At 46.0% G+C, this 20868-nt stretch overlaps 8 protein-coding genes across 8 annotated transcripts; 5 read left to right on the top strand and 3 right to left on the bottom strand.

Moving 5' to 3' along the window:
• Positions 1 to 2576: 2576 nt before the first annotated feature.
• On the bottom strand, positions 2577 to 2909 carry LACBIDRAFT_299695 (uncharacterized protein; the record flags this gene model as incomplete). The annotated part of the gene is made up of 1 exon (XM_001882474.1): positions 2577 to 2909. One exon carries the CDS (start codon positions 2907 to 2909, stop codon positions 2655 to 2657), a length of 255 nt encoding a protein of 84 aa, XP_001882509.1. The 3' UTR covers positions 2577 to 2654.
• Positions 2910 to 3634: 725 nt separating this feature from the next.
• On the bottom strand, positions 3635 to 5533 carry LACBIDRAFT_328537 (uncharacterized protein; the record flags this gene model as incomplete). Its single annotated transcript, XM_001882473.1, has 8 exons — positions 3635 to 3798; positions 3875 to 3886; positions 3953 to 4010; positions 4199 to 4315; positions 4642 to 4645; positions 4702 to 4957; positions 5056 to 5069; positions 5358 to 5533. 8 exons carry the CDS (start codon positions 5531 to 5533, stop codon positions 3635 to 3637), a joined length of 801 nt encoding a protein of 266 aa, XP_001882508.1.
• Positions 5534 to 7901: 2368 nt separating this feature from the next.
• On the top strand, positions 7902 to 9187 carry LACBIDRAFT_299694 (uncharacterized protein; the record flags this gene model as incomplete). The annotated part of the gene is made up of 7 exons (XM_001882617.1): positions 7902 to 7913; positions 7978 to 8004; positions 8259 to 8303; positions 8353 to 8487; positions 8598 to 8662; positions 8722 to 8929; positions 8978 to 9187. The coding sequence occupies 7 exons, from the start codon at positions 7902 to 7904 to the stop codon at positions 9185 to 9187; spliced, it is 702 nt and encodes a 233-aa protein (XP_001882652.1).
• Positions 9188 to 9306: 119 nt separating this feature from the next.
• Positions 9307 to 9937, top strand: LACBIDRAFT_299693 (uncharacterized protein; the record flags this gene model as incomplete). Its single annotated transcript, XM_001882616.1, has 4 exons — positions 9307 to 9530; positions 9590 to 9706; positions 9765 to 9782; positions 9841 to 9937. The coding sequence occupies 4 exons, from the start codon at positions 9307 to 9309 to the stop codon at positions 9935 to 9937; spliced, it is 456 nt and encodes a 151-aa protein (XP_001882651.1).
• Positions 9938 to 10329: 392 nt separating this feature from the next.
• LACBIDRAFT_299692 (uncharacterized protein) lies at positions 10330 to 11757 on the top strand (the record flags this gene model as incomplete). The annotated part of the gene is made up of 2 exons (XM_001882615.1): positions 10330 to 10817; positions 10872 to 11757. The coding sequence occupies exons 1-2, from the start codon at positions 10336 to 10338 to the stop codon at positions 11755 to 11757; spliced, it is 1368 nt and encodes a 455-aa protein (XP_001882650.1). The 5' UTR covers positions 10330 to 10335.
• Positions 11758 to 12010: 253 nt separating this feature from the next.
• LACBIDRAFT_299691 (uncharacterized protein) lies at positions 12011 to 13775 on the bottom strand (the record flags this gene model as incomplete). The annotated part of the gene is made up of 5 exons (XM_001882472.1): positions 12011 to 12100; positions 12163 to 12737; positions 12795 to 13159; positions 13219 to 13398; positions 13465 to 13775. The coding sequence occupies 5 exons, from the start codon at positions 13773 to 13775 to the stop codon at positions 12011 to 12013; spliced, it is 1521 nt and encodes a 506-aa protein (XP_001882507.1).
• A 508-nt stretch (positions 13776 to 14283) lies between these two features.
• LACBIDRAFT_299690 (uncharacterized protein) lies at positions 14284 to 14517 on the top strand (the record flags this gene model as incomplete). The annotated part of the gene is made up of 2 exons (XM_001882614.1): positions 14284 to 14287; positions 14336 to 14517. 2 exons carry the CDS (start codon positions 14284 to 14286, stop codon positions 14515 to 14517), a joined length of 186 nt encoding a protein of 61 aa, XP_001882649.1.
• Positions 14518 to 15946: 1429 nt separating this feature from the next.
• On the top strand, positions 15947 to 19571 carry LACBIDRAFT_299688 (uncharacterized protein; the record flags this gene model as incomplete). Its single annotated transcript, XM_001882613.1, has 9 exons — positions 15947 to 16156; positions 16210 to 16359; positions 16410 to 16532; positions 16591 to 16639; positions 16689 to 16796; positions 16851 to 16918; positions 16975 to 17037; positions 17096 to 18580; positions 18633 to 19571. The coding sequence occupies 9 exons, from the start codon at positions 15947 to 15949 to the stop codon at positions 19569 to 19571; spliced, it is 3195 nt and encodes a 1064-aa protein (XP_001882648.1).
• Positions 19572 to 20868: the final 1297 nt, after the last annotated feature.

Genomic DNA, 20868 nt, shown 5'->3' with positions numbered 1-20868 from the left:
ATCGCAATGATATTGCCCAAGTAGCTAATGAAAATCGCAATGATGTCGCCCAAGTAGCTAATGAAATTGCCAATGATATTGCCCAAGTAACTAATAACATTTCCAATGATATTGCCAAAGGAGCTAATGAAAATCGCAATGATATTGCCCAAGTAGCTAATGAAAATCACAATGATATTGCCCAAGTAACTAATAAAATTTCCAATGATATTGCCAAAGGAGCTAATGAAAATCACAATGATATTGCCCAAGTAGCTAATGAAAATCGCAATGATGTCACCCAAGTAGCTAATGAAATTGCCAATGATATTGCACAACCAGCTAATGAAATTTCCAATGATACTGGCCACATAATTTATGAAAATCGCAATGATATTGCCCAAGTAGCTAATGAAAATCGCAATGATGTCACCCAAGTAGCTAATGAAATTGCCAATGATATTGCACAACCAGCTAATGAAATTTCCAATGATACTGGCCACATAATTTATGAAAATCGCAATGATATTGCCCAAGTAGCTAATGAAAATCACAATGATGTCGCCCAAGTAGCTAATGAAATTGCCAATGATATTGCACAACCAGCTAATAAAATTTCCAATGATACTGGCCACATAATTTATGAAAATCGCAATGATATTGCCCAAGTAGCATATGCAATTTCCAATGATATTGCCAAAGTAACCATTGAAAATCGCAAAATGATATCACCCATGTAGCTAATGAAATATCCAATGATACTCGCCAGACAACTAATGAAAATCGCAATGATATGGCTTTGAAAAGATATGAAATTGGTAATGATAACCACAGGCTACCTTATGAGGGAGGCCCAAAACCTTGCCTACACTTAATGAAAAAGCGCAGCCTTTATGATAATGAAAAAACATGGTAACAGTAATGATTCCCTATCATAAAGAGTGTGGATGGATACACAGGGACCTATAGGCAGTTACCTGTTTTATATGATAACCAGTGGTAGCCACTAGTGCGATGCTTGGGTTGGCAGTGGAACAGCGAAATGTCGCACACTTGGCATGGGGGAGAGGGGACGGAGGACGAGCGTACGGGTGACATGCGATCAAGGAGATCAACTTCCGGTGGGGTGTTTGACGTCGTCATCGGGCAGGGATTGCTGCGTGGGTTTGAATCAGACGAGACCGCCGCAGATGCGTTTCATCTGCGTTGTGGAGCACTGTGGCTTCTCAGTAACGACGTGCTGCAGCGTGGTTTGGCTTCACCATAGGCCATACGTCTAGTGCTGTGGAAGGCCGTGGTCGGCTACCGAGATCGATAGTCTTGAGTTCCTGTGGGTGGCTGAGGCAATCTTCTTCAGTTTCAGCTTCTTATTTCCATCTACATGTGGCAAAGACCCTGGTGTTAAGGTTCACTTCAAACTGCTTGCCTGTGGAGGAGTCATTGGGAGTGGGATCATTGGAAGGGGAGTGTGTGTGACCACAGGTGTGGAGCCAGAAGGTGTAGTACTTTCTGAGATCTCTTCCTTCGTGGGCTAATACATCTCCTCCACCTCAGCAACATGATCAATGCTGGCGCTGGAGATCCATCTAGGTCCTGAGGACTCTATCTCATCATCAGACGACTCTGATGTTGTTGTGTGGAAGGTAAATCCATAACCTTTGGCAATTGCATCGAACGACTAATTCTTTTAGGATCAAACTCTTTATTGTGGTAGTAACATGTCACCTTGTCATTATGACGTTCTAAAACTCAAAGAAACATCTTCAACCTCTCATCTGCAACAACTCCAGCATCTACCAGCAAATATTTGTCAAGGAACAGATAGAATGCAAGTGTGATCCATGCCAAGATTCCACACGAATGGCCATCTCGTTGGTGTGTTATTGGTAGGTAACTTGTTGTGAATTGTGTTCCAGTGTGTTGACTGATCCACCAGGTAAGAGCTTCCTCAACACCTTCATCAATGGTGCCCCCCATTGAATCGCCATACAGAATCTTTGATGCCTTGAAGTCCACAATGAGCACAACCCAGTGGTCCTCCCCAATATTCATGATCATTGCCATTGTATCAAAAACCCCAGTTGCCAACTCCTGCCCTTGTTCTCAGAGCCATGTGTAGTTAGTGGCAGTTGTGTATTGGTTGCACCCCTCTGCATTCTGCAATAAATCGAGCTTGAAGCCACTTCACAAAGAAGGTGTTGCAAACATCAATCCTGTCATCCCTTCTCTCCCTTGAAACATCCTGTTGGAGCAGGTAGTGTTTAAAGGTTCAGTCCATAGAACTGCAAAAAGCCAGTGGACCGAACTGAACCGGACCATGGTCTGGTCTTTTTTTTCGGTTGCAGTTGCCCCAATTTGGGGTTGGTCTGGTTGCCAGTTGCCTCATTTCGAAAATCTTTTAAAACCGTTCAAAGACCGGTTTTGATCAGTTGCAACTGGTTAAACGGTCACGTGCATTACATACCCTTGTAACCACGTTTATTACCTTTTATTGGGTTTTTGTTTCATCAAAAACCATTAAGAATTGTGAAAGATATAACCAAATCCATATTTTACCTAAGTCTCTAGGAGATGTAATTCAGTTTCAGTCATAGCTGTGTCAAATCTTCATTAAATCTCTTAAAAATTGGTAGAATGACAGGTATTTACATGCTTTACTATTTTATATAACCTGTTTATTTTTCAGAGTAATAATAGTCGAGATACAAATGGTTTATATTGGTATAATAAATTATATGCAAAAAAACTGGTCTGGATCGGTCTGAACTGGCTCCATAGACTGCAAAATACCGGTCCTGGGTGGTTCGGTTCAGTTCGGTTCCTTCAATATCTGGGTTGGTCCTAGACCGGTTGCAGTCCACGGTTGCGCGTTTTGGGGGCAAAAAACCGGACTGAACTGAACTTGCGAACACTAGGAGCAGGTATAGCATCTGGTTCTCATGTTCATGCGTAAACCAGGCCTTGGTCAGGTATGTGGTGAGATTCTCTGTTGATATTGAAGCTAGTGTTTACAGGTCCGGTCCATAGGACCGAAAAAAACCGGTGGACCAAACTGAACCGGACCATGGTCCGGTCTTTTTTTCGGTTGCAGTTGCCCAAATTTGGGGTTGGTCTGGTTGCCAGTTGCCTCATTTCAAAAATCTTTTAAAACCGTTCAAAGACCAGTTTAAATCGGTTGCAACCGGTTAAACAGTCACGTGCGTTACGTAGCCTTGTAACCACGTCTATTACCTTTAATTGGGTTTTTAGTTCATCAAAAATGGTTAAGAACTGAGAAAGATATAATTAAATCCATTTTGGCACAAATACTTGTTTGTGCAACTTGTACCAGAATGACTTTAATTCTAACTCACTCAAACTTTCATCATTTTGCTTGATTCAATTTTTGGATATTGACATTTTAAGTATGAAAATATACTCACCATCTATCAATATATGGTATGCATCAAATAATTTACAGTTGCCGCATTACATTTTGCCCGAGTCTTTAGGAGATGTAATTCGGTTTCAGTCATAGCTATGTCAAACCTTCATTAAATTTCTTAAAAATTGGTGGAATGATGGGTATTTATATGTTATACTATTATATGTAACCAGTTTATTTTTAGAGTAATAATCATTGAGATACAAATGGTTTATATTGGTATGACAAATTTTACGCAAAAAGACCGGTCTGAATCAGTTTGAACGCGGTCCATGGACCGCAAAAGACCGGTCCTAGGTGGTCCGGTTTGGTTCCCTCAATATCTGGGTTGGTCCTAGACCGGTTGCGGTCTGCGGTTGCCTGTTTTCGGGGCAAAGAACCGGACTGAACCAGACCTGTGAACACTAATTAAAGCTAAGAACTCTTTGATGTTCCCAGCCCACGAGATGCATGCTAACACATTGTACACACCGTTGATCAAGCCTTTCATGCATCAGTATTTCTACACTCCGCTTGTCACGACTTGTTTGGGCTTTTTTCGACTCGTACGAGTCCAAACGAGTCCAAACGAGCCACAAGTCACAAGTTGACAAGTAGATCCAAAAATCTGACAAGTTGGGTCGCGAAATTAACTGACAAGTTCTCACAAGCTGACAAGTTGAGAAAAGTTACAGCCTAATTTTCGGCTTTCAATAACACAGGGTAGCATTATCAAATTATTGTATAATATTAGCAGGATATACTTCAATGAATAGGGACAACAAATGCTCGCTCCAACTACAGATAATACCTCACGCCACTAGCTGTTGCTGCCAACCCCTCCTCCATCTTGCCATTGCAGGCTGGTCGTGAGATCTCCGAATCATTATATTTGGTAGGGACGGTCAGAGAGGTCAGGTGTATGACGAGGTCCTGTATGTCGAGTGCAACATGGGAGGTTCTAGACACAAAGGTGCGTCAGAAAGGTGGAGGCGAGGAGCGGGACAAGTGGAACGACGAGATTGGAGGGTAAATTGAAGGAAAGAGGTAGCGAACAAAAGTGAAAGTGCAGTTGGAGGATCATGCTAGTGGGAGACAAAAGCGAAAGCAATACCATCGACACCGAAACGGAGACAGTAGAAGGAGGTTGATGACAGGAAAGGACACCGACCTGCATGGAGTCTGGAGGCACGTAAAGTCGACCTTTAGCTTGAGTACCTGCAGCCAAAGTTGGGTCGAAGGTTTAGCTTGCCGCGTACTGGACTATGGCGGTGGAAGATGAAGGAGTATGTCAAAGATGCTTCACATTGGCCACTCACAGTGCATCTTTCCGTTTCCAAAATGCGAGGTCGTCCACGTCTACGGGCATAGAGCCTAGAAAGTAATCGGACTTGCGGAAGGGAGTAAGATGCCTGATCAAGGGACATATAATCGTCTGGTGTTTGGTCGAGATGACGAGGGGGTGGGCACCTTGTGGGAGGTGGTCAAAAGCAGCAATGATTCGCGCTGGAAGAAAGTCGATGAACCCAGGTGGTTGGAGTGCCGACGGGTCTGCGGCTGCTAGGTAGTCGGCAACTGTAGCCCTCAAGTAATTGGAGTGGGGGCCTCGTATTCATACCTGGTCTTGCGTGAGCCGGCAGGAATTAGTGATAATCACAGTCAAGCTCACGTACCCCTCATCAGCGCCCTTAGCGGAGAATTGTGCAGACATAGTTGTTTGACGTGAGGACAAGATCAAAGGGGGTGTTGGGAGACGTTAGCACACCATGCACAATTCACGTATCTTAGTTACGGATGATTACATAAGCAAGTTGAACCATTTTCCTTTTCCTTCCAAAGACGTTCCTGCTTTCCCCCATTCCCCCCTACAGCTCAGACCCCTTCCCACTCATGCAGTGATCGCGCTTTGACCATGCTCGTAAATTCCGCAATCCCATTGACTTAAAGCTGCACTGCCCTCCACTGATAAACCCACAAGACCTCCTGCACAATTCGAACTCGCATGGGCCATTGACCCATACTCCAGTTCCACGCTATGCTCCGATGTGATCTCTGCAGGTGGGATGTACCGCAAGCGTATCCGCTCCAACCCCAATTGGCATAACGAATATGTGCGCTACGACGCTGTGTTTGATTCGGAGCTCCGGGCATGATGATTTGGGTGCGTCCTTTTCTTTTCATTCAATTCTGAGAGTTGTCTCATACACTCTTATTCACTGGCTAATCCCTGTAGGTGGTAGTCCTGAATCAGAGACACACTTTTGGGTTGTATAGCCCAAGTCGAAAGAAATGGGAGCCGTAGTCTACAAGTTATCTCGCTGACCATCTCACATGTAATATCTACAAGACTAAATGTAATTGTACTAAGATAGGTAATTCTGCAATTGTTCTGGCAGTAACTTGTCGACTTGCGAGCTTTTTTCAGCTTGTGACTTGTCAACAAGCTGTCAGCTGCAAAAAGTCGCGAAAAGCCGACAAGTAATCTGTAGGTTTGCTGATGTGTGATCCATATGCCCCTTCCTGTGCTCCTGTTTGCATAGAGCTTCTTCTGCATCTAACCATTTCTTCTTCAGTGGTTGCAAATGAAAGGTTTGTACCCAATAAAAGATGACCCATCAGGGTAGCCAGTGTGTAATCAGTTCTGGTGCATGAAAACAGTGGACTGAATTAGATTTTGAAAGCTCTGGTGACTTAATGAGTTCATTTACAATCGCAAGAGGTGGTGTTGGTATTACGTGGATTTCTTTGATCCCCATGATGGTGGGTGTTAGGTTGGAAAGAAGGTTTTTGTGATGGGTCAAAGGATCTGTTTGCAGCTCAAGCTGGTGCAGGAAGGGGAAACTTCAAAAAGTCAACAATAGACATATCCTTGTGGGGAAGGACAACTTGCTGTATTTCGGGGGGGGATCTGAGGTAGCAGTGGGCTGTTGTTGACCATCTTGGTTATGAAATGAGGGCAAATTTTGCAATTTTGGATGCACACTGTGCCGGTTCATCTGATACCCAGTCATTTAAGTATTGCTTTCTTGAGACCTCTTATTTCTCTTATTTTTCATGATACCACTGCTATCCTCATGTACATATTCTAGGAATCCTTGTACAGACCACCAGCACACATTACACTTGCTGCCTGAACAATATTTACCATACATGCTGAAAATAATTGGATGTCACACTCAAATCTGGCATCTGCCAAAATAAAAATTTCAGTAGGCTGGTAATGCATCACGCTGGGTGCCAAATTGAAGGAAATAGTACAGTATTCCACTTATTTGAATAACAATTTTTAGTAGTCTATGAATATTACCATCGGTAATAAAGTGAACCTGCTCTTGAACAGAGCTTATTTGTGCACTAAGTCTAGTGATACCTGTTCTTCTCTCCCCTCCTCCTCCCCATCATCTGCACTATGATTGTTGTGCTTGGAATTTCCACTTCAAACTGACAATATTACCTGTCAGGGTCCTGTTAAAATGGTATTTGGAATATTTTGTGCCTAGCATTCTGGAACTTCCATTGCCAGAAGTTCGTTAGTGGGGATCTATGTATCTTTGCACCATTCCACAATATTGCCTCCTTTGTACCCAAGTTGCGCAATCTTCTTCATTTTTTAACATACCACTGTATTGATTTTGTAGAAGTGACTAAGGTTGTAAGTGTCTCATTGAGAAGTTTGAGCTACCACTCTAGCCAAGTCCTTCTCCTCCTCCCCACCCTCACTGCTGCAACATAACATGCTTGAAATTTCCCCTTGAAACTGACAGGGACACGCATCAGGGCCTTACTTAGTTACCTGTATCTGATCTGTCTCTGTTAGGCCTTCTGGATTTTCGGGTGCTGCAAGATAGGTAACGAGGATCTAGGCGCACAAAATTTGTGTCTCTTTCCTCTCCGTTGAATTCTGTTTATTCCGCATGTATGATGATAGGTCCGCTTAGGGTTCGTGCATAGCCCATTGTAGCCCTGGTTTGAAATATCTTCCAACTTCACTGTACACAAGTAAGCGAGGGGAGGAAACTGCGGATATTTATGGATTTTGTTTAGACCTCAATTGACAGAACTAAATTCGACGACAAGGTACCCGATGTATCTACAAAACAAGCGGTCAGTGTGAGGGGGGATTAGCTCCGGAATTATGATATACACCAGAAACAACAAGAACAAGGACCATTCCTCCGCGTCGATTTCCTGAATTTGTGAACCCTGTAATCTTCAGCGGACCCTAGAATATTTTTTGTTGATGTGCGTAACCAGTCCGGCTACAAGGGTCACGCGTACGTACTCTCGGTGATCTTGCTGAATGTATAAAAGGGCTGAATTAGCTTTGTTTTCGATAGGATTCCATTCCTCCCTTACCTTACTACGTTCTCCTCCTTCTCCTCCTCCTCCCTCTCGACGGCAACGCCCTTCACTCCATCTTGCTTGCTCATCGTAATCATCCCCAGTCGGTAAGCCCATTCGTTCACAAATGTGTTTCTCTGTTGCTGATTGTCCTCCGCAGAAGTTAAAGTCGTCTGCGATGCCGCCCACAGTGAGTACCCCGATCTACTTCTTCTCTTCCTTCTCTTTGCTGATACGCTCGCACGTGGTTTCAGGAGTCTATTGGATGTTTTGAATATCAGGTCAGTGTCGTCGTATAACCCGCACATCAACAAAGATAACTTACATGATGTTTCGATGTCAAACGTGCAACAGGATCTCAACTAACTCCATGAACGCTTTCGTCCGCGCCGCTTGAGACCACCAGTGAGAAGTCGTCGAATTAGCCGGGGAGAATGTGACCGTAGAGCCGAAAGGTTGGGAAGTTCTGGCATGAGCGCTAGCGTATGTCAAATCCTTCACGAACGATCGCTGCATTGACTTACCCGCATTGAAGCTGAAGCTCCGCGACTTCATTGCAATTGACGCGGTTCTACAAAATGTACGTGAATTTTGATAGTGGAATGGTGCTGTGGACCACTTACCCAAAGCGAAAGCAGAACTTCCCGTTCCGCTCCCCATCCGCTTCCAACCCATCATCACGCCCTCTCTCCAATGCCAACCCCCCACGTTCTCGCACCGCCTCATCATCCAGTACTTGGAGTGCTCGCCGTCGAGACCTCAAAGCGATGTTGTTCCCTACTCACGTGCGTAAGTCGTTTCTCTACGTTATTTAGTGAGCGTAGAAGTCGTTTCTTACAGTCTAAGGGGTGGTTGTGACACCCACAGTGCTTAGCCAAGCGCTAGACGACATCACGCCTTCACTGGTCGACAAGAGTACATTGTGGACTTGTATGGAAGGTACGTGAGCGGCCAAGTTGTCTGGGGAATTGTAGATGGCTTACCCCATGTCACAATAGCCCTTGTCGACGTGTCGTCCGTCCTCATCCTCTCATAGCCACGTCATCGCCTAAAGTTCCCGTTCTGCCGCCCAATCCACCATCGTGCCCTTTCCTATGCCCACCCCACGTTCTCGCACTGCCTCACCACCCTGACACACAAAGCACGCTAGACGCCATCGCATTAACACTGGTCGACAAAAGGTTGATTGTGCGCTTGTATGGAAAGGTACGTGAGCGGCAACAATGTCTAAGGAACTATAGTTAACTTACCCAGTATCGCAACAGCCCGTGTCAACGTGTCGTCTGTCCTCATCCACTCAAACCCACGTCGCCATCGCCATCGCTCGCCAAACCGTCGTCACCACCTCCCATTGGTCTGCTGACCAACGCGATCTTGTCAAATGTAGTCGCTATTCGTGTAGTTAGCGACTTCAGCGCGTCACAGTCCTCTACGCTGCCCAAACCTCGGAGTAGGGCTGTTTAGATGTCGTAGTCACGAACGTAAGACGTTTCTGTAGGTCATTTCGTCGGGGTAGAAGTCTCTTGCAGTCTAGGAGGTCTTCGTGAATCGTAAGGAAAGGTACGTGGGCGGCAGCAATATTCATGGAGAATTACCCAATGTCCAAGCAGCTGCCGTGGCCCGTCAACGTGTCCTCCATTCTTAACCACCCAATCGACATCCTCTCCGCCCTCACTTACCATCGCTCGGTAAACTGCCATCAACACCCCCCCGCTCGTCTGTCCTGCGCGAAGTCGTGCCTGACTTGCCATCTCGAGGCAGGTCGTATCATCATCGTTGTGGGGTTCACCGTGACTTGTGCGGAAAGGTACGTGAGCCGCAACACTGTCTCTTGAGTTGCAGACGACTTACCGAATGTCCAAACAGCATGTCGACGTGTCATCCATGCTTATCCCCTCATATCCACGTTGTCGCCTTCGTTCACCATCCGCCAAACCGTCCAAACGTCGGCGTAATGTTGTTTCGGACGGCCTCCTCACGAACGTAAGTCGTATCTCTCCCATAAACGTTGTTTTGTCGCCTTAAAAGCCATTTCTTGCAGTCTAGGGAATCGCGAAAGGTACGTGAGCGGCAACAACCTCTACTGAGTTGTAGAGGGCTTACTCAAGTACAAACAGCTCGTCGACATGTGTCCCGGCCTTCACTTGTCATTCATCATCGATTTCAATCCATGACATCGCTCTCGCTCGCCCTGCCTCGCTGAACTGCCATTAGCACTCCCTGTTGGTCTGTCTCGTGCGAAGTCGTTGAAGTTTAGTGGGTATTCATGTAGTTAACGATTTGTACGTCGTGTAGAAATATGAAAAACAAGCTGTGATTGTTGCATAAAAAGTCGGACGTCCTGAATCGACCGTCATCCTTGCACTTGAAAGCTTGATATGTGAGATCGGAAACACAGCTTACCTTTCTTTCACCCATAGTCGTCGTCGCCCTGAACGCTCTCCACATTGAAGTTGCTGTGGCAGGTCGTCTCATCGTCGTTGTAGGTGATGGTGGTAAGTGAAGGTGAATAGTTGGTGAATAGCATTGGCTGTGAACGACGCGTGACGCGTTGACAATTGCTTTTGTGCACAACTACATATGCCACTCGACGTTGGCCTCACCGTCTTGCAATGGCGGGGAACAACACCATCCTCAACACCATCGCCCTCCTCTCCGCAACTCTAACAACCTACAACCCACTCCCCTACAACCCAGGCTTCTCCATCAAAAACGTCCTCTCCCTCGCCCAATCCCTCCCCCGCTACTCCTGGGAATACGGCACATCCGCCGAAGCCCAACTCGAACTCTTCACGCCCCAATTCTCCGTCTTTGGCGCGACCCCGTTCCCGATACCAGCGCTACCCGCAGCGAGGGTCATCGCCTTGAACTATGCGTCGTCGAAAGTGGATTTTGGGACGGGGTACGCGGCGTTGAGTGCAGGTAGCGGTGCGGCGGGTGATCCGTCGAGTTTGGGGGTGAGTGCGGTGATGTTGGGTAAGTTGGATGGGGAGTATATGGCTGCTGCGCAGGAGACGGTGGATGCGCTGCTCACTCAGATCCCACGATGGTCGAATGGAGCGATATCGCATCGTCCGGACGTTGCTGAGCTTTGGTACCCCTCTCTTCCCATTTTTTCCATCATCAAGTACTGACCCCATGCGCCCAGGGCAGACTTCGTGTACATGGTCCCACCCTTCCTGGCCTACTACGGCGCAGACACCCCAAACGCGTCAATCCTCCTCCAATCATACACCCAATGCCAACTCTACCGACAAGTCCTTCAACCTTCGAGCGGCGGAGCGTGGATGCACATCATGGGTCCCCAAAACCAAGACACCGGACTCTGGTCGACGGGGAATGGGTGGGCCGCAGCTGGGATGACACGCGTCCTCGCTACCTTTCTCAAATCCCCTTTCGCGCAACAACTCAATGGGACTGCGCAGGCGGATGCGGTGGAGGGGTTGACGGGGTACGTCATGGAGATATTAGACGGGGCGATGAGCTCACCGATGAGCTTTGGGTTGTTGAGGAATTATTTGAATGATACGAGTGGTGATGGACAGGGGTTCCCTGGGATTTCGGGGAGTACGCTATTGGCGAGCGTAGTATATCGAATGGCCGTTCTCCGTCCTGATGTCTTTGCTTCCTCCAACTCCTCCAACCCCACCTCTTCCTCCTCCGTTTCCAGTTACATATCCTGGGCCGACAACATCCGCGCCGTCCTAGGCGCATACGACGCCTCTGGCAACCCACACATCACCAAAACAGGAATAGCAACACCAGCAGTGAACCCGCTGAACTGGCACGATACGACGCCGTATACTTCTGGTAGTCCAGAGGGACAGAATTTTGTGGTGTTGATGTATGCGGCGTGGAGGGACTGTGTGTATGCGGAAGTTTGTGGGAATCCGTTGGCTGCTTCGACGACGACCTCTGCGACGGCTGGGGCAGCGACGACGACGACGACGAAGAATTCACGAAGGATGGTGAAGAAGCGGATGCATGGTGGGCTGAGGAGAGCTTTGGATATATTTGGCAAGATTTCGGGGTGAACAGCTTCTGGTGGGATTGATTCGATTCAGTTTGACGTCGAACGTTGAATTCCCCAGACTTTTTTTGAGCACATCGTTTGCAACGATTTCGGATACAATGTGTACTAACATATTGTTCTATTCGTCTTTGGTACTCTTTTTAGGACATGTATTTCCATGTAGGTTCAAGTGCTGTACAATTACATGTTAGATGTACAAGGTCAAAAAAAAAGCTGGCAGCATAACGGAATCCGTCTCCATAAACTTCGTGATATCAGTAATTCTCAACAAGAAGCTTCAAAGTCGCCTCTTCATCAAGCCCATCAGTCAACTTCTCCTTCACACTCATCTTCTCCTTCAACGTCTATGAAACAAAACACCCCACAATCAGTCAGTCCTCTCCAGCACAAGAATCAGAAACCGCACCTTATTAACATTCAAATACCCCGTAACAAACGCCTCTCCAAACACCTCCCCAAGCACCGCATCACCCCTAAACGCCTCCCGTGCCTCCTCCCAATTCAACGGCAACCTCTCCGTAATCCCAAACCTTACCCTTTCCTCCTCCCCCATCTCCGCCGCCGTCTTCCCAAGTTCTCCATGGGCACTACAATCCCTCACCTCAAGTGCCCTGTTGATCTTCACACCACCCTCTACGCCAGCCGCTATAAGCCCCGCAAACGCCAGATACGGATTCGACGTCCCATCTACGCATTTCACTTCAAAGTTCCGGGAAGCGGGAGAGGTGGCGTTACATAGCCTTATTGGGGCTTCGCGGTTATCGGTCCCCCAACAGACGTAGGTGCCCCCTGACCAGGCACCGTCGACCATACGTTTGTAGGAGGCACTGAGGGGGAGTGTGAGGATTGTTAGGGAGGGGAGGTGGGTGAGGAGCCCGGCTAGGAAGGAGGCTTCGAGGGATGTCAAGTTTGGTGAGGATGTAGAAGGGGAGGGTGGGGAGGAGGAGTGAATGGATATGTGTGTGTGTGCTGCGCTTCCGCCTGTGTTTGTGGATTTGCTAGTTAGATAGTGGGATGGTAGAGAGGAGAGAAACGTACAGCTATCCATATAAACCCTCGGAGCGAATGTAGCCCTCAACCCATGTTTACTAGCAACATTGTAAATCGTCTCCCTCGTATGCACAAGTGCGTCCGCTGCCTGAAGTGGACCCAACGGCCCCGTAACAACTTCATATTGTCCCGGGGCAGCTTCTGCATGATACATCTGCAGCTCTATCTCAGCGGCGCTCAAGGCATCAGCTATTTCCTCCAAGACCTTCGCCTCGACGGAGCCGGAGGGTAAAGCGGCGGAGTTGGACCATCCGTGATTGTTCACTGCTTCAATGGGGTGCGTTTGTGTTAGGAGGATGAATTCGGATTCGACGCCGATGAGGAAGGAGAGGCTGAGTTCGTTTTTGGCTTTTCTAAAGGGGATGTTTTTTGGTTAGCAGAAGTAGAAAGAGTGGGGGAGGAAGGTACGCACTCGACGACTCGACGAAGGATCGTACGTGGACAGAGATCGACCTCGTACGATAGTCGTCCGTTCCGTCCTGGAAGCGGCGTTTTCTCCTGAAACCAACCCATAATCGCTGCATGGCGAGGCTGGTACCCGCACAGTCGGAGTGAAGAGAGGTCAAGGACGTAGAGGTATTCTCCTATAGGGCTTTCCAACGGCAAGGACGTGAGACTACGAGTTCCAAGATAGAAAGAGGAGACGGGAAACACTTACCTAAATCCATCAGCCACCGACAAAAAGACGAGACCTAACGCGCATTTGGTGATCGACACGCCTGGGCGCGCCGATGAATGGAGGAGTTTCGCAAAGTACGCTTTAGTGACGACGCGATATCTGATGTCGTTGATAAGGTCGACCCATTGAATGCGGACAAAGTTGAAGTTAGCAGAGAGCAGGTTCTCTATGTATTCCTTGATGCCCTTTTTGCCAAACGGTGTAGATGGTTTAAGTTGGGGATCGGTGGAGGGAGTGTAGACGACGCCTATTTGTTCTGGTGGTGGTTGTGCAGGTTCTGGTTCGGCCATGGGTGCTAGTGATTCAGATGGGTCGAAGTAGAAGGTTAACGTTGGGATGGGCGGTATTTGGCACTCAACTCTTCTCGAACTCTGCTAAGCCACTTCTGGTAAGTATTCGGATGAAATGCGGGTGTTATAGCTTGAAGGAGCCCAGGAAGAACCGCTCAAACTAATAATAAGTCCATCTATACAGCAGCTCTTGCGTGTGCAGAAAAATTCGTGATCAATACTAGCAGTCTGCTCGGCGCTTGATGAGACTACCACGCCTTTAGGGAAGGGTTCAACTTTTTCCATCGTGGCCAAATCGTGGTGTTGGGAGAGCGTCACGTGTGCTGGTTGACAACCTGAGAAGATCAATCACGACTTCGTTCGTCACAACCATCAGTCTCCTAGCCAGGATTTGGCCAGGATGCTCACCTTCTCTGCTCTACGTGCGCGTGAGGGCCCATCATCTGGCCCATCGCGCCGTTTCAGGATAAGGCGTTGTCGAGCCACCCCCTCGACACCATGCCACCTAATGAGTACGTCCTCATTTCTCATCTGCTAACATTCTCATCTCATTTCGTCAGTCCAGAATCAATCTGACGTGACTATTTCGACGTCCCCATCTGTTTCTGGACAATATTTTCGCGTAGACTTTCGACTGCCTCTAACAGGCCGCGATCCTGGGGTTTCCGATGTCGGTTCGTCTGCCACACGCCTCCCGACACTCTTCCTTTCCTTTTGCCGCATCCTCATCGTTGTTCAATGAAGGCCATGGCCGCGATTTCCACCAATGAAGCTTACAGGACGCTATCGAGTGCACTAATCTCAGATGTGTAGATAATCTTGATGGACCGATGAACAACGGTGAGGAATACTCTGTCTTTCAGATCCGTCTTCCACTCATACACACATTATCTAGCACCAAGGACTGTGTATCGCAATCCGCTCACGGGCGCCCATTTCCATTTCTCCTGAGAGGTTCTTTACCGCTACTTCAACGCAGGTAAGGATCATCTAGACTCTTCGTCGCTTTCATCTAACCCTCCTCATAGTTAAAACCATTTTGGATGGCGAGGGTCAACTTTTCACGCTGCCCACTAGGGAGTTCAAGAAAACGAGACAGCATTCAAAGATCATCACCCGGCAAGCCTCACAACCCTGTGTACTGATGTGGCAGATGACCGTGGACAGCAGGGATCGTCGGATACTTGGAGGATGTAGGTTCGTTCAATGTTAAAATCTCAGCCGTTGCTGATGTGCCCTCAGGTCTCCAGAATTCAAGTTGGATCGATAGTACCTGTTCGGCGGGGCCATGATCTCGAATACCGCGGGTTGTTCGGGGACTGGGCATCTCAGTCTTCCATTCAGCTCGTTAGCACTATATGGGGCCCGGCTGTGGTCGGCCAATCGATTTGATTTGGTAGGTGAGATCTCATCTACTCCGCTCCTTTTTTCTCACCAGTCCGATCTAGAGCCCCAATTCCTCAAACCTGCAGTGCGCTTCTTATTAACAGATGGCCTGCGAGGTGACGTGTAACGCCCCGGATTGACAATGCTTGGGTGGGCGGTGGAACGGCTAATTGCCGGACACTTCGCATCCGAGAGAGGGGACGGAGGACGATCGTACGGGTGACATACGATCAAGGAGGTCAACTTCCGGCGGATGTTGGACGTCGTCATGGGGCAGGGATTGCTGCCTGAGGGTTGAATCAGGCGGGGCAGCCGCAGCTGGGTTTCGTCTGCGTTGTGGAGCACTGTGGCTTCTCAGTAACGACGTGCTGCAGCGTGGTTTGGCTTCACCATAGGCCATGTGTCTAGTGCTGTGGAAGGCCGTGGTCGGCTACCGAGTTCGGTAGTCTCGAGTTCCTGTGGGTGGGGACAATGGGACAACGAAAAGGGAGCGTTAGTTCGAGTTGAGGTGTGAGTTTGGATAACAGCAATCGGTAGCGTTAGTGGGAGGATTGCATTGTGCAGATCCGTGCTTTGGGGGAGCAACTGGCCTTCAGTAGCAAGAGCGGTTAAGAGATTGTAGGAAGGGGACCTAGCTTGACCCATAATCTCCTGTCGCAGTTCTTGGTACAAAAGATGTTATAATATTTTGTCGAGTTGTGGTCACATGACTACAACACCCTCAAGGCAATTGTCATTGACGTTTGATTGACGCTCTAACATTCTTGTTATCAACCACCATCATCATGAACGCAAACGCGACTATCGGTACCAACGACACCAACGACACCAACAATATGAATACTACTGGGTTAAATCCCGCGGGAAACGACGTTCTGCAAGTGATCGGCGGCCGCGGTCTTTCTGCGCTCGAGGTTGTCGCTGTGTCTCGCGACACCTTTCCACCTCTGAAAGCAGCGGTCGTTGAGGCATTAGTCATCATTGGGATCGTTAAGGTGTGTGTCCCTACTTCAACCATTCCATCCGTCTATCTATGCGACAACGTCAGAAATTCAAGATCAATAAGAAGGATTGGGCCACTTTTTCTGCGAGTTTCATTGAGAAGATGGCGGGAATTGTTCAGGCTACCTGTCAATACAACGAGAGTCAAATCCTGTTGACGTTGCAACCCAATTTCGATAATTTGAGAGGGTGTGTGGTTTTACTGGTTTTATTGTGGATACCTCCTTGATTGAAGTCATGCACTAGCATTTTGGACCATTGAAAGAAGATGTGATCAAGATCCAACAACAGAGTCCATACAAGAGATTGGCCAATTTTAGAAAGGATCAAGAATATATTGCAGATTTCCAGGTCAAACTAAATGCACTTGTGAGTATATATCATACATATTCACCTTTCTTTATCATCTCATTCATTGATTATTCAGCCCAACTTTCATGTCTGTCTCAGTGTTGAGGAATGTTCACAAGAACCAGGTGAGTCAAGTTATAAATATTTAATGGTATTATACTTTTATTTGTACAGATGTCAAGAGGGGTGTTTGGGAAGGTCCCATAATGACTGAGCCCAACAAAGATGACATGTCTATTGTGAGAAGAAATGTTGTTGAAAGGCCCACAACAACAAAAAATGGTATGTACACTTGCTTTCTGATACAATTTCTTGATAACCTTTTTTCTTCTGAAGTGGCTCAGGCCAATATGTTTACTCAGGCACATGATTTTCAAATTAATGATGGTGTCTTCAATAATACTGTAAGTAATCAGCTTGTTTGTAGTGCCCCTTTCTTAAAACCATTGGTATACTGTAGATCAATATGAGTGACAACAGAGAAGTTCAGGCCAAAATAGCAGATATAGGAGAGCAGTCAAATGTAAGTTATAAATTGGGTAAAATCTATCACTATCTCTCATCATTAATAAACAATCTAGGCACAAAAATGGCTGCAAGAGCTCAAGGCTCCATCACATGGCAAAGTAAGAGACAGGTGTATGCCTGGGACCCGGAAGGATGTACTCACTCTTATTAACACATGGGTTAATGATCTGAATGAGCCTAATATTTTCTGGCTTTCTGGCAGTCCTGGCTCTGGGAAGACAACAATTGCTTCAACTGTGGTTGCTGATTTTGACTGTCTCTCTGGGAAATTCTTTTTCCGTCGTGATGAGGCTGAGCTTCGGGATCCAGACAACTTATGGAGACGTATTGCTTTGGACTTTTCTTCAGGATCTAGTGATTTTGGAAAGTCTATCACTCAGGCATTGGAGACTCAGAAAGCTGACATCAGAGGCCTTGATATTTCTATGCAATTTGAGCATCTTATTGTCAAGCCTTTACAACAAGTTTTTGGGGCTGCTGTGGAGCCTCTTCTTGTTGTTGTTGATGCTCTTGATGAATGTGATTCATATGAGAAACTGCTGCCTTCATTAGTATCCTGGTCTCATCTCTCTAAATCTTTGAAACTCCTCATTACAAGCCGCAATTATCTTAAGATTCAGAGTAGACTAAGATCTGTCAGTGTTTATCATAATCTGAATACTGGACATGAGGTCTCTGCTCAGACTTATGATGACCTTGAAAAATACTTTGTTGCAAGGTTTTCTGAGGCAAATTGGTTGCCTCCAAAGTGGCCTGGTCCAGACAAAATATCATTTCTTGTGAGAAAAGCTGCTGGACTATTTGTCTGGGCTAAATCTGCAATGGATTTTATCTTGTTTGATGGAGGTGATCCTGAAGAGAGGCTAAATATCATTTCTGCTCATTCTGGAGAAGGAATTGATGTTGTTGACATACTGTATCATCAGATTATTTCTGTTGCTTTGCAAGGTCTCAGAAAACCAGAGAAAACCAGTTTAAAGTTGGTTCTGGGTTCAATAATCATTGCAAAGAATCCACTTCGTATCAAAGATCTAACTGAGCTTCTGGAAGTAAAAGATGTGTTACTAAATTCAATGCTGGGTCAACTCAGCCCAATTTTATCCATCAGTGATGCAGGTTATTTGCATATTTGCCACCAGTCAGTGGCAGATTTTCTTCTTGATTTTGAGCACTCTCAAGACTTGTGGCTTGATCCTCGATTCTATAGTCTCTGCTTTGCTGGGTCTTGTTTGAAACTTCTGAATGCAAAACTAAGGTTTAACTTCTTTGATCTAAAAACATCCTATATTTTGAACAAAAACATACCAGAGCTCAATGACCACCTTGAGAGTGTCAAATCTACAGCCTTAGATCATGCAAGCTACTTCTGGGCCAGCTATCTGCAGGAGGATTGTGATAAAACACTACAGCTGGAAGTTCAGGAAGCATTGGAGACATTTTTGATGGTCCATCTTTTACACTGGCTAGAAATTATGAGCTTGATGGGAACTGTAAACCATGCTGCTCAACTATTATTGTCAACTGCAAATTGGAGCAAGGTGAGTAAAGATATGTATAATTTACTATGATACTGATATGAAAATAATGTAGGTTTCAAAACCTAGCTTATCAGACTTTGCAAAAGATGCAAATAGATTTGTCATGGAATTTTTGGCACCAATATCTGAAGCAGCACCACATATTTATTTGTCAGCACTGCCATTTGCTCCACAAAGTTCAAAGATCTCTTTGAATTTTCTGAAGTTATTTCAGAAGACATTGACTGTGCAGATTGGTCAAAGGGAACATTGGTCAGAGAAATGTTTCCTCAGACTTGTCGGCCATGATTCTTGGGTTACTTCAGTTGCATTTTCTCCTGATGGCAGGCACATTGTCTCTGGATCTGGTGACAAGACAGTCAGAGTCTGGGATGCTCAAACAGGTCAGAGTGTCATAGATCCTCTCAAAGGCCATGATGATTATGTTACTTCAGTTGCATTTTCTCCTGATGGCAGGCACATTGTCTCTGGATCTCATGACGAGACAGTCAGAGTGTGGGATGCTCAAACAGGTCAGAGTGTCATGGATCCTCTCAAAGGCCATGATTTTTGGGTTACTTCAGTTGCATTTTCTCCTGATGGCAGGCACATTGTCTCTGGATCTGGTGACAAGACAGTCAGAGTCTGGGATGCTCAAACAGGTCAGAGTGTCATGGATCCTCTCAAAGGCCATGATTCTTGGGTTACTTCAGTTGCATTTTCTCCTGATGGCAGGCACATTGTCTCTGGATCTGATGACAAGACAGTCAGAGTGTGGGATGCTTGTGACTCCTATGATATACTGTTAAAATTCTGCCATTATGATCGAAATTGGATCATGCTCCCAGATAATGCACATCTCGTCTGGCTGCCAGACCAAAATAAATCTGGTTTGTTCTGGCCAAGGACAACTGCTGTGATTGGTGCCATTCCAACCTCACTTCAGTTTAAGAACTTTGTTCATGGCATAAACTGGAGCCAGTGTTTTTCTTCATTATGTGATCCCATTTAAGAAGGAATTGGACCTGTTGATTCCATTGTCAGACCAAACTGAACCTCACATTTTTTGTGTTATTTCATTTATCAACCTATTTTATTTCCCACTCATATATATACCTTCTTTATTTATTATATGACATATAATGAGTCTTCTGAGTGTATGCTTCTTTATGACATTCTTGAATTTAACCAGTTACTTCTATTTTGATGCCCTCAGCAATGTTCAAGCTTGAGTGCTTGTGTTCCCATCATACCCTGTTACAATACCCACTGTGCATCTGCACAAGAACAAATTTCAAACCCTATCTTCCACCTGCCCATTAATCCATCCCCCATAACATTTCCAAGTTTATATAATCAGAATCACCTCTGAGTCATAATGCATTCAATGTGTTAGATTACTGGTCAAAATCATATGAACCTTCAGTGCTCCAAGCTCTATCACAATGTAGGATGGGATGAAGGTAAACCTCACCATTGCAGCAGCAAGAGAGGTGGGACCTCAAATATGTTGATCATCAGCTATCAGCCACTCCTCACTGTAACCCAGGTTTCTATGCAACCAATTTAGAATCCTTAGGTTTTATGGAGGGGGGAGGGTTTTTAAATGGTATTTTTTTTTTGTATTAATTAATTTATTGTATAAATAATCTTTCATAATGCTAATTGAATATGTTATTCTATTAGTGATATACATTCAAACATATTCAGGAGTTCTGAACACACTTGAATAAGAGTCACATGCATCACCACAGAGTTACCAATTGTTTTACAAACAACATTCATAATCAAGACTAATCTTGCTTCAAATACTATTTGCAAACTTCAACAATGCCTCTTCTACTGCCCAGTGAAGTGTTACCTCAGTTTAGAAACTATGTACACTTGCTGAGCTCTTTACACTCCTCCACCTATTCCTACAGGACTCCTACTGGATTCCAGGAATCCTACTGGACTGGACTAGGACTGGGATAAATTTCATGTTGGCTGATCACCATACAAATTTTGTGTCCCAGTCCTAGTGGAGTCCTAGTAGATTCCTACTGGAATCCTCCCAAATTACAAGGAATTGCAGATTCCTAAAGAATGGGTATAGTGGAGTCCAGTAGGAATTTCCGAGCACAAGGAGTCCAGTAGGAATGAGTAGTTTGTCACTATTGTTATTATTATATAATATAAAAAATACACACTGTTGAGAAGACCGTGACACGCAGGAGTGAGGAAAGTGCAATCGAACGCACTGACAAGATGTGTGAACACCTAAACAACACACACACACACACTACACCTTAAACACTTATCACCACAGT

Source organism: Laccaria bicolor, genomic scaffold (genome assembly GCF_000143565.1).
Source record: "Laccaria bicolor S238N-H82 LACBIscaffold_17 genomic scaffold, whole genome shotgun sequence".
Taxonomy (NCBI): domain Eukaryota; kingdom Fungi; phylum Basidiomycota; class Agaricomycetes; order Agaricales; family Hydnangiaceae; genus Laccaria; species Laccaria bicolor.
The sequence above is the reverse complement of the archived record's forward strand: the minus strand, read 5'-3'. Positions and strand labels throughout refer to the sequence as shown.